A 14,507-nucleotide genomic window follows, 5' to 3' on the forward strand; every position below is an offset into this window, starting at 1 on the left:
ATAGAATGAGCTCAGACCTGTTCACCACAACTGCCTCTAAAATCCTGCACTGTCACTCAAAAAGGTGTTAATTCGGGTCTAAAGTGCCGTCATGCACGAGCTTAATATAGAAGGTGCAGTTACACATATGACCTGAGATGGCAGTAGTGAGTATAAAATGGCAAACTTTCATCTAGCCCCTTTACGCGTGTTTTGAGAGGCACAAACAGCAAACTGTGTTGTATTCTTGACATCTTTTATATACAGGTCTTTGCTTCAGGAGCAGGGTTTGATTCCTGGACCAGGTGGGGGCTTTCTGTGTGGAGTTTGCATCTAGGTTTTACCTGTGGTTAGAGAACATGCTCTGGTCTAACTTCTTTACCACTAAAAAACAGGTTATATTAACTTTCCATGCCCCTATTCAGCACAGTGTTGTAGCGACAGCGTGAAACACAGAGATCATTTGTGTTGATATATCTTTATATTTAAAGTCATGATGTACACAATGAATCTACACTATAACAATGTCACACATTGATATATATTTGTTGTTGAATGACAAAGCTACGTTTTGGCGTTAATTAAATCAAACAGCAGTCTGAGTGAGAAGCATGGATCAAACTATTATTAAAAAAACATAAAAAGTGGGTTAAACGGTAGCACACAGTGGGCAACACTATAGTTACACTTAAAGACACAACAAAAGTCAGTAAATAGTTTATAAAACTCAGTGCTGTTGGAGGAACACTTTGTTTCTTTAGACCTCCTTTGGCTTGTCTTTGAATCCAATCACTCAGAGCCTTCCTCAAGACAGATGCACTTTACAGTTAAGTGTGTGTGGGCTGAAATAAATAGGAATGCTGTTAAGCAACATGGGGTGGCTTTGTGGATACATTTGAAAAATAGCATTTGAAATGTACAAATTGCAGCACACATTATTAGCACAATAACTGTGTGTAATGATTGAATTAAGGCATGTCAATATTTTCTCCCTGTCTGTGGGATCTTTCAGGTTGAATACAAAGACATTAAAAGCCACATCTAGTTTTTGTCCAGCAGCATTTGAGAGGCCTAATGATGTAATGGACGTTACATTACTGTGGTTTAGGACCAGCCTTAAATGTTTTATATTTAAGGAGACATGTTAATTATTAATGTCGAACGCAAAACTGGCTCTGCACTTGGCTGCAATAAAATAAGACAACGGAAGGACCTAATTATCGGAATTTTAGCGTCTTTGCAGATCGCAACCAGAGATCTGAGTGGATTCAAACAATTATTTATGTGGTGAACTTTGAGCCTTTACGCAGTATAATATGAAGTCCAGTTGTGACTTTAAAGAGCAAATATTTGCAGCAAAGTGACAATGCCAAAGGTCATTAAGGAACAGATCAAAGGGATCATAAATGTACTAAGAGATGTATGTTCTTTATGTATAGGATCGTATATTTGTACATGTGCACCAAGAGTTCCACCTACATCCAAACATGCACACTTTGGAAGATTTGGAAATCTTCATCTTGTGCGAGAAATGCAATCCAACTCCTAATCTGCCACAGCAGCATTTGCACTTCCTGTAAATTACATGTGTTGTATTTCTCTATTTGTTTCAACCTTATTGTTCAAATGACATTTCTCCATTTCAAGACGTACAGATCATGTACGCAACATGGCGGAACAGCCTCGTCGCTCATTCATGCAGGCTTTTCATTCAGATTAGTGCTTTAAGTTTCCTCGGACTTGTACACATCTTGTATATACAACAGTTCAGTCATTATGCATTCAACCTTTCTCACAAGAAAACATATAGACACACATTCTCGGTTCACGTTCACATACAAACATAAAAAAAGTATTGTTCAAAGTAAATTAGAAAACCTCTGACAAGGCGACGATCATCACCTGTACCTAAAAATAATTAACCTTAGTTTGTGCCAGTAGTTAGAGGGGAGTACGCCACACATTGTGAGACCGGAGTGTCCTCGTTCAAATGTCTTGTTAGATTTCAGCAGTTCCGACACAAATCAAAGCAACTATTGTCCTCTTGACACTTTTCTCTGTGACACTAAAGTAACACTGTGCCTCATCAGGTTTTCCAGGCCCCTCCTCATCAGCGCAGGCCGCTGCAGTCATTTGGCTTTGGGAAAGAAATGTCTGGGACTTGGACAGAAATGGATTAGCGGAGCAATATTAGAGGATTTCAGGAGAGGAAAAATCTGTAGGTACAGTCCCCGACTTTAAAGAATGGCCCAAGCGGCTGCACAATGTAGGGGTCCACAGGTTCTCCATCTGGAGTGGTTCATGTGGAGGGTTAGCACTTCAGGATGTCTCCTTCCCCTGTGTCCCAGTCACCGTCTTAATGGAGCTCAGCGTTCGGTTGAACCAGGTCTTCTTGGCAGCCTGCACCTCGTTCAAGGCGAGCCCCAGATGGTGCTCCAGATCCTGTGAGAAGACACCCACATGTTCAGGTTTAGGTTCAAGCTCCCCCTTCCATGTGTGGGCTGTGCTTATAATGAGCCATACCTGGATTTTACATTCTGCCTCCACGAGCTGCAGTTTGGTCTGAGCCAGCTCCAGCTCCATCTCTCTCAGCTGGTTCTTCAGGGCCTCCTTCTCCTCATCAGATTCCTCAGAGCCTTCAGGGGGTGCTGTGTTCACCGTGGCCCTCACACGACCCTCTTTGTTGAAAAGACTGCTGCACTTTTCACAGCCCTCTACTTTGGACTAATAAAACAAGTTCTATGTTAACATACAACATACTTTTATCTAAAGTGAATATAGCCTGGTTCAGACAGCACTGTGTGCAGTTGTTGGTGTTCATCAGAGCTTACTTTGTGCTTGGAGACTTACCCGGATCTTCTCCAGCTCTCCGCGGTTGGCAGTCTGTTGTTTCTCCAGTCGCTCACTCAGCTGAGAGCAGATCTACAGAAATGACAGACAAATGTAATGTCTATCCATCGTAGTACATGCTCTATTATGGTCGACTGGACAAATAATATCCAGTTGGCAAGATTTGAAAACCTCTTCTACGATAAGACAGTTGTGAACCAATGTAGACACGTTTTTGATACAGCGCACACTACTGTAACTGTGTCGCAAGGGAGTTGAAATCTGGTTTACTTCTAGGCTTAATGTTTGCTGCAGAGTGGACAGCTCTTTCATATCTGTGCTGCTGTGGCCTCTCTCTGTTGATTTTAAATACTGAGGATGCTCACAGACGTACACCCACAGCGTGCACTCTGCGCTGAACGCAGATCAATGTGACATGAGTCATCCTGGCGTACATCGGGTCGTCCCACCTCTCAGCAGACAGCTCCAGCTGCTCTCTCCTCATCCCCTGTGGCAAACGCTGTACATTTCTCTTCCTCGTGGAAATCTGATATCTCTGTGTGAGGTTTTTTTTTTCCCCAAGCCCAAATCCTCCTTTGATCTGTGCTTTTTGTCCTCTTCATTTCTTCTTCAATGCCTTCACGGTTTCTCCTGCTGCCCGCCATGAGCTGCGACTTTGCCCTCGATCATTCATTTGCTCCATCCCTAATTCCACTTGTTACTAAAAACAAAACTCCACATGCTGCAAATCTTCTATGGCGAAAGCATTGGACTCAAATGTGCAGAGTATTGATATAATCTGATTAAGAACTTTGTAGTTGGAAGCTGCACTACTATACAGTCTGAGATTTGGTAGCATTAACTTAAAGTCAGTGCTCCATTTTATTTCCAGATCGTCACACTATTATATCTACGGCAACTAAAAAGCCTCCCAACCCAGTGCTGTGAACATACAGAGTCGTCATCGATCAGAAGTGATTTCAAAACAGAATGACGTCACACTGCTGAATGAAGGCCCTTTCAGCTGCTTCATCAACAGGCTCTTTGAGGGCAAGCCTGGCAATTAGCACCCAAAGCCATCTTTGCCTTAATCCCACCAAAAGAATCCAATTATTCACTGTAGCCAAAAGGGGAAAATGCATTGGAACAATTATATCAGATATTCAGAGTTACAGAACAGTGCAGCCTATTTTGAGAAACCCTAATCTTGTCAATCCAACAGCAGTGAATGGCGCTGCCCTGCCTCTGCCAGATTTGTTCTTCGAATTCGGGTCTATCACCGTTCTTCTGTCAAACTATTTCTGAACAAACACACTTAACACCCTCAGCCTGGCTCACAATGACATGATAGCATCCTCTTGTCTCCAATTTTCACATTGGCTGTCAGGTCTAATCTGTGATCATATTTTTAGACTCAGGTGGAGATGAGGCCTGTTCTAAAAATGGCTCGTATATTTTTGTATAACTGCAGAACCGTTGCATAATTTTGCTGCAATGGCGCTAATGGAACTTGATCAGGGCTGGCTTGTGTTTTAAGAAGCTACAAATACAGATGAAAACAACCGGAAGAGAAATTATGACAGACTCAACTCAGTAAGGGTTCAGTTATATTTAGAGCTACACTTGATGACTTTTCACCGTCTGACCAGGGATTAAATCAAACACTCACAATCAACAGCATCTGTATAAGGCATTTTTCATTACTTTGCCTCATTTACTTTAGGTTCATCTAGACCAGGGGTGCCCAAAGTGGGGCCCGCGGGCCAAATTTGGCCCGCCGGAACAATTATGTTGGCCCGCCAGAGGGTGACCTACTTTTGCGCCGCATCTGGTTAATAACTCTCTCTCCCGTTCATTCTCAATGGCAAATATGGGGGCAGTTCACTTTTTGTCCACCAGCGTCAAATTGGGGCGCTGTTTCACTCCTTTCGCAAAGTTGAGGAAACACTGTTCTGGTGTTTTGGTGTTTATCAATCACAGAGCGTCGTAGCATCAGCTTTCCCATTTTTCCAACTTTTTCTTTGCAAAAATCGTTGACATCTATGACTTATAAAGGAATTTATGCTGAACTGACACTTTCAAAATGATATGTGGCATTTTCTTTGACTTAAAGAAATGAATGAGCTAAAGTCACTGTAGGTGTTGTTTCCATTTTGCTCTATATTGCTACAATAATTGATTTTGTTCTACTAAAACTAGGCTTTTGTAGCATATAACCCCTTAACTCCCACCTGAACCGAGCACATTTTCTCCAGTTTGGCTTTACCCCAATCCAAAAGCTTCTGGAAAAAACAATGTTGAAAATATGACAAAAAAGTGACCAAAAATTGATGAAAAAAATGACGAAAAAATGCCCAAAATGTGACAAAAAATGACAAAATAATGACATAAAAGTTACATAAAAGTTACAAAAATGAGTTGAATCCCCAACAAAAAAATTATGGAAAAAAAAATGTGATGACGTGAGGAAAAAGATCCTCTCGGTTCAGACGGGAGTTAAGAGGTTAATTGCATAGATTGAAATAAATGCAAAGGTAAACCAAAAAAGAAAATAAAGTAACTTGTATTATTTGCAGTTATATGTTTCACGCTTGACATGGCCGTGTTTGGCCCGCGACCCACAGGCACTTTTTCATTTTGGCCCTCGGAGACGAAAAGTTTGGGCACCCCTGATCTAGACGTTTAATGTTGTGCCTGATAAATGCATGTTTGTATCGTGCAAAGACCACTCCAGATTCTTGACTTTAAAAATATAATGTTCTTACCTGTTTGTATTCTCCAATGATGGAGCCGTTCTTTTTAATCTCTGATTCAGATTTGTCAAGCTCTCGTCTGCACATCTCCTTCAGCTGTGAAAACACATTTTAGGTTTAGGTGTGTGCAGGGCAGGGAGCAAGGACACTGGGGGCCCCAGAGACCATGTGACATTCAGTAGATGTAAAGAAGACAGAAAGGCTCTATTGGCAGGCCGAGGCTTAGGGCAGACCTGTGCTGCACATACATCAGCCTTCATTAAGACACGGACACCTGGAGGTCGAGAGAGCACCTATGGGACCTATCCTCTGCCCTGAGGTCCCTTTGCCTCATCTGTCTGTGATTGACAGCGTGACCTCCAGAGTTATATGTTAAGGAGAGGAGGATTGATTTTTATATCATGTCTGCTCATTTGAGGAAGAAGGGAAGCAAAAAGAATCCGTGCTTCCACTAGATGAGATGGACAGTAACTTCCTCTATAATAATAATAACAACAACAATACACTTAAATTGTGCTTTACAAGCCTGTGTTACCAAGTTTCTCAAAGCGTAATCATTATACATTCACGTGGTGAGCTACTCGGTGGTGGCCCTCCGACCTCCACCAGCCACTCACTGACACACTGCATTTATCCTGGCCTGTTGTACATGTTTTTAGTGGTAGGGGAAACCGGAGTGCTCGGAGGAAACCTACGCAGACTCGGGGTGAACATGCAGGGATCAAACCCGGGAGCCTTGTCCGTATAGTTGTGGTCTCAAATACTCCAGCTCTGTAAAAGTTTATCTGTGTTCAAAACATTTTTTGTTCAATGTTTAACGTTTCATTCTCAGACAAGCATCTAACATTACATGATACGGTAAAATCCCTTGTGAAGCATTCTGTGACGTGCTCTGGTCGTTCAAAGAGAGCCCTGACCTGCGCCGACTCTTCCTCCAGACGCCTCTTCTCGTCCTCTGACTCCACCAGCTTCTGTTTGGTCAGCAGCAATTCTTTATTCAGGGCATCAGCCTTTTCCTCGGCCTGGGGAGCACAACACCACCACAGTGTAAGCTTCTGCACACAAGGTCGCCCCAGCACCACTGCCTTCTCCCAACCTCTCTCTTATCAAGGGGACACACACACAACACAAGGTCCCTCAGCAGGGCTTCACCATTGCTACTATTATGTGATGTGTATGTCAAAACTTACATTGTCGAGGTCTTTGCGGAGGGCTATCTTGCTGCTCACTAGCTCATGTGCCAGGTCATCGTTTTCCTGCTCCAGGCGCATGTTGGCCTCCTGCAATCGCCGGTTCTCCCGCTGGACAGAATCACGACAGAAGAGAAAGCGGCAAAACGAAATGGGAAGTTAATCATAAGAGTCTGATGAATATGGAGGAGTGTGAATGGAGAGCGGAGCAGTTCACAGGGGAAGACCACGACGACACAGTGAAGGTTGTCAGTAATGTTTAACTGATTTGTACATCATTAACAGTGCCAGGCTTCTTCATTAACGCCCTGATTCTACAGGAAGCAAACAAGGAGACAGGCAGACTATTATATGAGTGCATCACCAAGCAATTATAGAAACATAAAAACAACTTAAATATATGAAAGTTAAGGAGTGTACCGCATTTCCATCCTAAGCTTCTATCAAACAGGGATTCAATAATGGTTCATAATGGGCAATCAATAAACTCCTACAGTCGATAATGGTGAAAATGTGACGTTACCTCGTATCTCTCGATGGGCGCCTCCTGCTGTTCTTGCTGCTCTCGCATCGTGTGATACTCTTTCTCAAATTTCTTTAACTTTTTCTGACTGATCTGCGAATGTAAAGGGCAAAGAGGAATTCAAATAACCGAGCAGAAAAATAAATAAATCACTGGTCAAGAGACAGCAACGGAACCATGCTAATCATCAAAGTGTGAAATTATATTGGTCTCCACTTGAGGCTGTTTTATAATAATATATAACACAATGACACAACTCTTTGACTAATGCAGTATATAGAACTGATAGGGGAGTTTAATGTGCCACTATTTTTCGCACCATTAGGCGCACCTGATTATAAGGCGCATTAATAAGACGCACCGGAATACAAGGCGCATTCATTAATGCTGGTTTACCTGTAAACCGGGATATAAGGCGCACTGCTAAAATTAAAGGCTTTTATGTGCACCTTATAGTGCGAAAAATACGGTAACCTAATTAACGACAATGGCATAATGGGAAGAGCATGACCTATTGCTGCGTGTGGAACTCTCTATGGTTCATGGTACATATTTGTGCTGGAGAAATCATGAAATCTGGACAAAAATTGTTTTTATTCAAGACAATTCAATCAGTGCGTATTTGACCTTTCAGTGACCAAGTAGTTGTATGGGTGGTTAGTTTAGCACCTTCACTTTCCATCCTGGTGGCTCCTCATTTCAGGTTTTTAGGGTTTCTGGTAGGTTTTCGGAATGGAATGGATACCATGGAAATGGTAAAATTAGCAGTGAAAACCTGAAAAAAACAATTGATCCTGGAGCGTCCTACAGGACATCGGGATGGTGGTAAATAAAGGCCATAAAGTCACTGAAAGGTCAAATACATATTCATATCAACTTTTTTTAATATATAAAGTTGCATAGTGCACCTTTAATAATACTATTATAAATAGCACATTATAAACGAGAAAAGCTATACAGCAGCAATTACTAAAATTTGTTTCTACAGAAAAGTTGGTTGCTGTAACTTATATTAAGGCCATTTATATTATTTATATCAACAATGGTATACAAGACAAACTAAACTCTTTCCTCCTAGTTATATATTTTATTGCTGTTCTTTTGATTTGATCTGATCTGATTTGATTTATTTAGGTTTTTTTTGCTCGTTTTTGCTTGTTTCTTTTATATCTGTGTGTATGTTTTTGTATATTAGTCATGGTATACTGTTTATATTTATTTTGAAAAACTCTAAAACTCTAAAATAAAGTAATAAAAAGTTTCAGCCTCCGAAGTTACCACAAAGTTCTCAAATCAGTTTAAATTAATTCTTAACACTGCGTCTGCATCCATTTTTATTCTTCCACAGAACATCCGATAATCCAATACTTCCCCCTAGAGGATGTCGATGCAATTACAAGTGTCAAGGTGTGTATATTCTCTCACCTTCATGCTGCAAGCCAGCTCCATCAGCTTCTTAGCATTTTCCTCTGAGCGGTACCTTTTTGGGACTGGAACCCGAAAGAACTTAAGTGCTCCCTCAAAGTCTGCTTGAATCAGGTCATCTTTTGAGGTCTGCCAAATATACATGTTTTTAGAAGAAATAAATCACTTCTACAGTTTTCATTAAATTGGAGAGCTGGAATTACTTTGAGAAGTGCCAAAGCAACGTTGAAGATGACACTGATTCCCTAGAAAGTAAAGAAAAGAAAACAGTGTTTGGATTTTGTCAGTCACAAAACCTCAGTGCTGTTCGTGGTGGGGAAACACAAGCTTCTCCTGCTACTCCTAACTAATAGCAGTTTTAAGATACAAAACTAGCACAAACTCTATCATCCAGTGTTCCACAGTACTTAATAAAAGTATATGCATGCTGTCAAAACACCAAGTAGATGAGTGTGTTGTGGCTTACTTCACAGAGCAGCAGGTCAATGATATGGAAGACCATGTAGAGGGGAAACTTGGCCGTGAAGAGGGTGAGGAACCACTGGGAGGCGTACATGTGCGCCTCCAGACCCACATTCAGAAAGTGGGAATACAGGTCTGGGATGTATTCCTGCTCAACACACACGTTCACAGGAAGAGAAAAGATGTGTTTAACAGAACAACTAAACGCGATTTTACGGAATGATATGGGGTCATTTGAGTGATATGACGGTCCTAAAAACCTGACAATGGAAATAATTTGCTGGCTCGTCAGTTTAGTGTCTAATTGCATAGATATGCAGACCACTGAGAATTTAATAATGAATATGTGGGGAAAATAAAACTTTGACTCTGTAAAATACAATACACACCTGCATGAGTTTTTCAAGTTGGAAGAACTTGCAATGCAGATCCTCGAAATTCTGCTTAAAAAGGTCCCTGAGGCCATAGTCAAACATAATCTTGACCAGCACACTGAAGGCCTGCTCCTCAGGCATCTGAAAAAACAAGACACTAGTGTCAATCATTATGAAACGTACTACCACACACCTCCACTAGAGAGCACCATTGATTTGGTAGGATAGAGAAAGTAGATTTCTTTAAATGAAAAATCATAATAACATGTGACATCTACACAGCATTGATAATGTTGGCAGAAAGAATCACTTATAATTGATTATATAGGATTTTTTCCCTCCCCAAAATCAATTGTAGGCGACTTATCTTGATAAGTACTTCAGAGGGTAATTCAGAGAGCCACTTTTCAATATGAGAGACATATGTTATAGAATAGAAAATAATGCCATCCTATTGTTAACAGAGCCTAAAATGACTGAGTCCTGTTTATTATCACCAGAGTAGACACAAGACAAAGCTAGATAGATATAGCATTGGTCATCCCAATAGAATGTCACAAATGCGAAATGAAAACAAAACAACCCCTCTCCAAATATTTGGAAATGCAGACATTTTTGCAGCATCCAGTGAACTCACGTGCAGGAGCAGCACAGCAGCCAAGAAGGATTGTCCTTGGCAGTATCCGATCTCCTCGTCATAGACTGAATAGGCCTGTGCAGAAAACAAAGAGGGAATCATTCAAAAACAAAAAATATATATGGCAGAGTTAAAATGTTGTTACACTGTAGTTGTGAGACTTGCGTTGATTTGTTCAATGGAATGTAAAGCCTTATTCGTTAATTGTCATATTATATATTGTATTACTTTACCATTTCAACACAGTATGCAATTAAATTCAAACAAAAACTAGAAGAACCATATTTCTTTTCACCAAATATTGCAATAAAGCGTTGGAATGTTAAGTATACGCTAAGAAAGTTGGAAATTATTCTCAACCACACCTACTGTAACATTAGGTTGTGTTCCTGTTCCAGAATTTGATAATCATAATTTCAGACGGAGGAGAGGGGCAAATGGAAATTAGCGGGAGGGAAAGCTTCAAACAATCTTCAAATAAAAAAAAGTTTCATAAAATGTGTGTCCTGATCAGTATTTGGTAGTACTTGGATCCACAAAACTGTTTTTTGTTTTTTTTCTAAAGTTGAAATGAATTTCCACTGGCCAACATCAAGCAAGTTTGTTTTTTAAATACTGCCACCACTTTTGGAGACCATTTAGAAATTTTTCTTCTGCTTTTCATATGGAGACAGAGAAGACTCTCATGCAGATAGACAGCCGCCATTTTCAAATTGCTTTTACCATACAGGTGAAACTCGGAAAATTAGAAAATTGTTTAAAAAAAAAAGTGCATTCATCTCTGTTATTCATCTTAAACTGAAACTATTATATGATAGACTCATTAAATGCAAAGTGAGATTATTATGGCTTAGCTTGTAAAAACCCTAAAATAAAAATAAAATTTGAATATTTTGAAAACGGACTGTAAGCCATAATCACCAAAATTATAACTAACAAAGGCTTGACATATGTCACTTTGCATGAAATGAGTCTATATCATATATTAGTTTCACATTTTAAATTTATCATTTACCATTTAAGTTAAATTACAGAAATAAATGAACTTTAAATGAAGACGATATTCCAGATTTCCAAATTTCACCTGTAGATACCACCAATGAACTTGTAGCTGCCCACCCCCGTAATTAAACTACAGGCCGTTCAGAATGCTGTAAAGTCACCTGAACGCAGCCCATTTAAAAAGAACAAGCTCCATTATTATTTAGCTTGAAAACAGGCAAAAATGAGGTACAAGGCCTTTAAAGCTACACTGCGTAACATTTTTAATATACTGTTGCACAAAACATGCTCCTAATGAGCAGCTCGACAGAAAATGATGGGGTAATCAAAGAATGGATTTGGATGAGGACCTAAGCTATTCAAATCTCATATTTGGCTGCCTATCGACATCTCCAAGGACACCTCCACTCTGGTATAGTTACAGTCAGGTTTTAGGAGAGGTGAACCACACAGAGTAAACACACGTTTGTTTGTTCATTTCAGGGATTTTCCAACCATAAAAATACCTGTAATAAAAGAATTGCTTGTATCTCATTCTATTGGGTGATATGTTACGTGGTGTGTCTTTGATGAAATAATTTGATCAATAAAGCACTCATTGTGTTTGGCACCTTGCAGATCTTGTACAGTGAATCTTGTCCATCTCCTCCAGTGTCTTTGAAGTAGTCATGAGCTGGAAACGTCCTGTTAATATCTCTGGTAATCGCACTGTCCTGAGGGGACTCCTGGGAACAGAAGAGACAATGACAGGTAAACAAATGTGATCCACTTTCAAACAAGGAGTGTACTGTGTTATCGTTACTAAAAGTAAAACTTAACTTCCCCATCAAAGGTCAGTTAAATTCAGCATCTTGTGGTTCAGCACAAGGCCTATCACAAAGATCGCATGACTAACTGGAGCAGAGCGTCCTCTCCCATAGGACAGAGAGTCTAACACACAGGCTTCAGGCGTGTCCATCCCAGTGTTTCATTTGAACTTTAAAAGATTATGTTTTGTGTTGCTACACTTCAATACTAGCTCACAAACTCACTCAATATGGTCGTCTGGGTGAGATTAATGTAACCACTCAGAGTAAAACTGAATTATTACTTCGTATCTTTGTATATTTTGTATACAGTACTTAGCTGTATGACAGAAAGAGCTGTAGTAAAATACTTTCATTAATTTTCAATACCCCTTTCACGCTTGTAAAAGAGATTGTACATTTTTTACCTGGCTAAATAAATAATAAAATGAGAGAAGTGTTTCTGGCTGCTTGTAGGGGGTAACATTATTTGTGTGTTTATATGTTCAACCAATTCAGAACGTATGCAACGATTACAATAGTACTATTTTTTAAACAATTTACCATCATGATAACTGCTAAATTAATCCATACAAGTCTTGCTGAATAGACAACTGTTAATCGCTGCCCTTTATTTTCAATACCATTTCAGTCGCCTGAACTACTACTTTTCTCAGGACTTGGGAGTCTGACTTCCACAGCGGAAATGACTAAAACAAGGCATAATGAGAATAAAGGATGCAGGAAGAAAGGGCTTCCAAAACAAAGTGAGCTAATGGGAGTCAAAGGCCAGTGGTTATTTTTATACTGAAACAAAAGGCTAATGAAATTCTCTCACAGCACCAGAACAGTGCGGAGCAAGCTGAATTCTCGCGGTGTTTGTGAGTTTACAAACACACAAGAATCCATCTAGAACCTCTCCTGCCTTCACCGTTCAGACAGAACCAAAATTGATTCAGGCAAAAAAGACACTATTAAACAACGCGGTGATCACAAAACACTGCAACACTGCAACACTGCAACACAAACACACGTATGAATGGATTTGTGTTCTTGATTCAATCAGCAGCAAACGCTGCTCCAAAAGTGTGACCTCTCTCTGAACGATTCCAGCCAACACAGGCCCAGATTGATGTCATTGCAAATGTTATTGGCGCCGTAATATCAATCTGGCTCTGCCAGGTTATCAGAACAGTCAGTGTGGAGTGAAAGAGAAAACTACCACATTGAAAACTTTACTGGTTTAGTGAGTACTTCGTCACGTCACATTATGCAACACGCATATGTGTCTGCAATACCTGAATATAACTACTTCAACTGCTGCTTCACAAATGAGACCATAGATAACAATCAGTGACTTTTCTGCATTTGAAATCACAGGAAAGGTTCCAGCTGAGATCTTATCTCACTGCGACACTTGGAGACTCTGTGTTCAAGTAACACAAGCGAGATGCATGACAAAGGAACCAGTAGAATTAATGGGAAACCAGTAACTATGTGAAGTTAACATAGCTAGCGTGTTTGAACTAATACAGTATTATCATATCTCTTATGACATTATTTAACTCTCCTCCCAATGATCCAAGCAAAGCTGTACTTTTTCATCTGTCCTGTAATAACATTTTATCAACACCTCTGCTGGTCAAATATGTTGAGGACACAACTGGGAATTGAACCCAGTTTTCTCTTCTGACAGACTAACTGACAGTAACATGTTATCTCACAAAGCCACTTGGACACTCCTGCGTACAAGTAACACTGATCACATAAAACTGGGGTGCCCAAACTTTTACCCTCCGAGGGCCGAAGTTGAAAAGTGGGCCAAATGGAGCAATTTTAAGCATAAACAATAAAGTCCCTTTATTGTCCAAGTGTCCTTTACATTATTTTTATAAACACCAGTGACATGCTACATTTGAAAGAACATTATATGAAAAAATGACAATAAAAGCCTTAGGACATCATGATGATTGTAGGTAGGAAGGTTTATTTATATGACTCCACAAATTAGACAATTTCAGCTTAAATTTTAGTGACTCATGAATATGAGATTTCCTTTCAATGAGCTTGAGCTAGTGCTACTATTTGTAGGGTACTATGAAATAGAGTTTCAGCCTCGAAGAACTCATGTTTACACAAGCACCACTTAGACACACTCATCTGAAGTGCTGAGTGCGGAACAAAGACCTTCCATATTCAAGCCAATTAGCAGCACTGTGTAAACGTGTTAAAAGCCGATGAATGACCATAGTCTAAAACCATATTCAACTTATCCAGAAGAATGTGCAAGACATCCATATAGGAAATGTGTATAATGACTACACTTATAAAAATGCCCTCCCTGGGTGTACTTTGACAATAAACTGGACTGGATTATAAATGCCATCTGCAGAGAGGCCAAAGCCATGGGGTCCTGTAACATCAGAAACATCCTTTACATTTATTACATTATCAAATTGCAAAGCAATTGTTGTATTTTAGTAATACAATAATTCCTTCTTTCTTCATTGACATTTTTGTCTGCAAGCTTAAGTTATTTCCCCTCAGG

At 39.9% G+C, this 14,507-nt stretch overlaps 1 protein-coding gene across 2 annotated transcripts in view; it reads right to left on the reverse strand.

Moving 5' to 3' along the window:
• Positions 1–1,631: 1,631 nt before the first annotated feature.
• The window catches only part of rabgap1 (RAB GTPase activating protein 1), a 33,161-nt gene continuing 20,285 nt past the window's right edge, over positions 1,632–14,507 (reverse strand). For both annotated transcript variants that reach the window (XM_079582564.1, XM_079582563.1), the window contains 13 exons: positions 11,786–11,899; positions 10,173–10,247; positions 9,551–9,676; positions 9,166–9,309; positions 8,903–8,944; positions 8,700–8,828; positions 7,275–7,367; positions 6,752–6,862; positions 6,479–6,583; positions 5,574–5,657; positions 2,830–2,901; positions 2,503–2,703; positions 1,632–2,421 (listed from right to left, as the gene is read on the reverse strand). In XM_079582564.1, coding sequence (XP_079438690.1) covers positions 2,299–2,421; positions 2,503–2,703; positions 2,830–2,901; positions 5,574–5,657; positions 6,479–6,583; positions 6,752–6,862; positions 7,275–7,367; positions 8,700–8,828; positions 8,903–8,944; positions 9,166–9,309; positions 9,551–9,676; positions 10,173–10,247; positions 11,786–11,899 — 1,419 coding nt within the window. In that variant the 3' untranslated portion in view covers positions 1,632–2,298. The remainder of the gene's footprint in view (positions 2,422–2,502; positions 2,704–2,829; positions 2,902–5,573; positions 5,658–6,478; positions 6,584–6,751; positions 6,863–7,274; positions 7,368–8,699; positions 8,829–8,902; positions 8,945–9,165; positions 9,310–9,550; positions 9,677–10,172; positions 10,248–11,785; positions 11,900–14,507) is intronic.

This window comes from Gobius niger (assembly GCF_951799975.1).
Source record: "Gobius niger genome assembly, chromosome: 2".
Classification (NCBI taxonomy): Eukaryota; Metazoa; Chordata; class Actinopteri; order Gobiiformes; family Gobiidae; genus Gobius; species Gobius niger.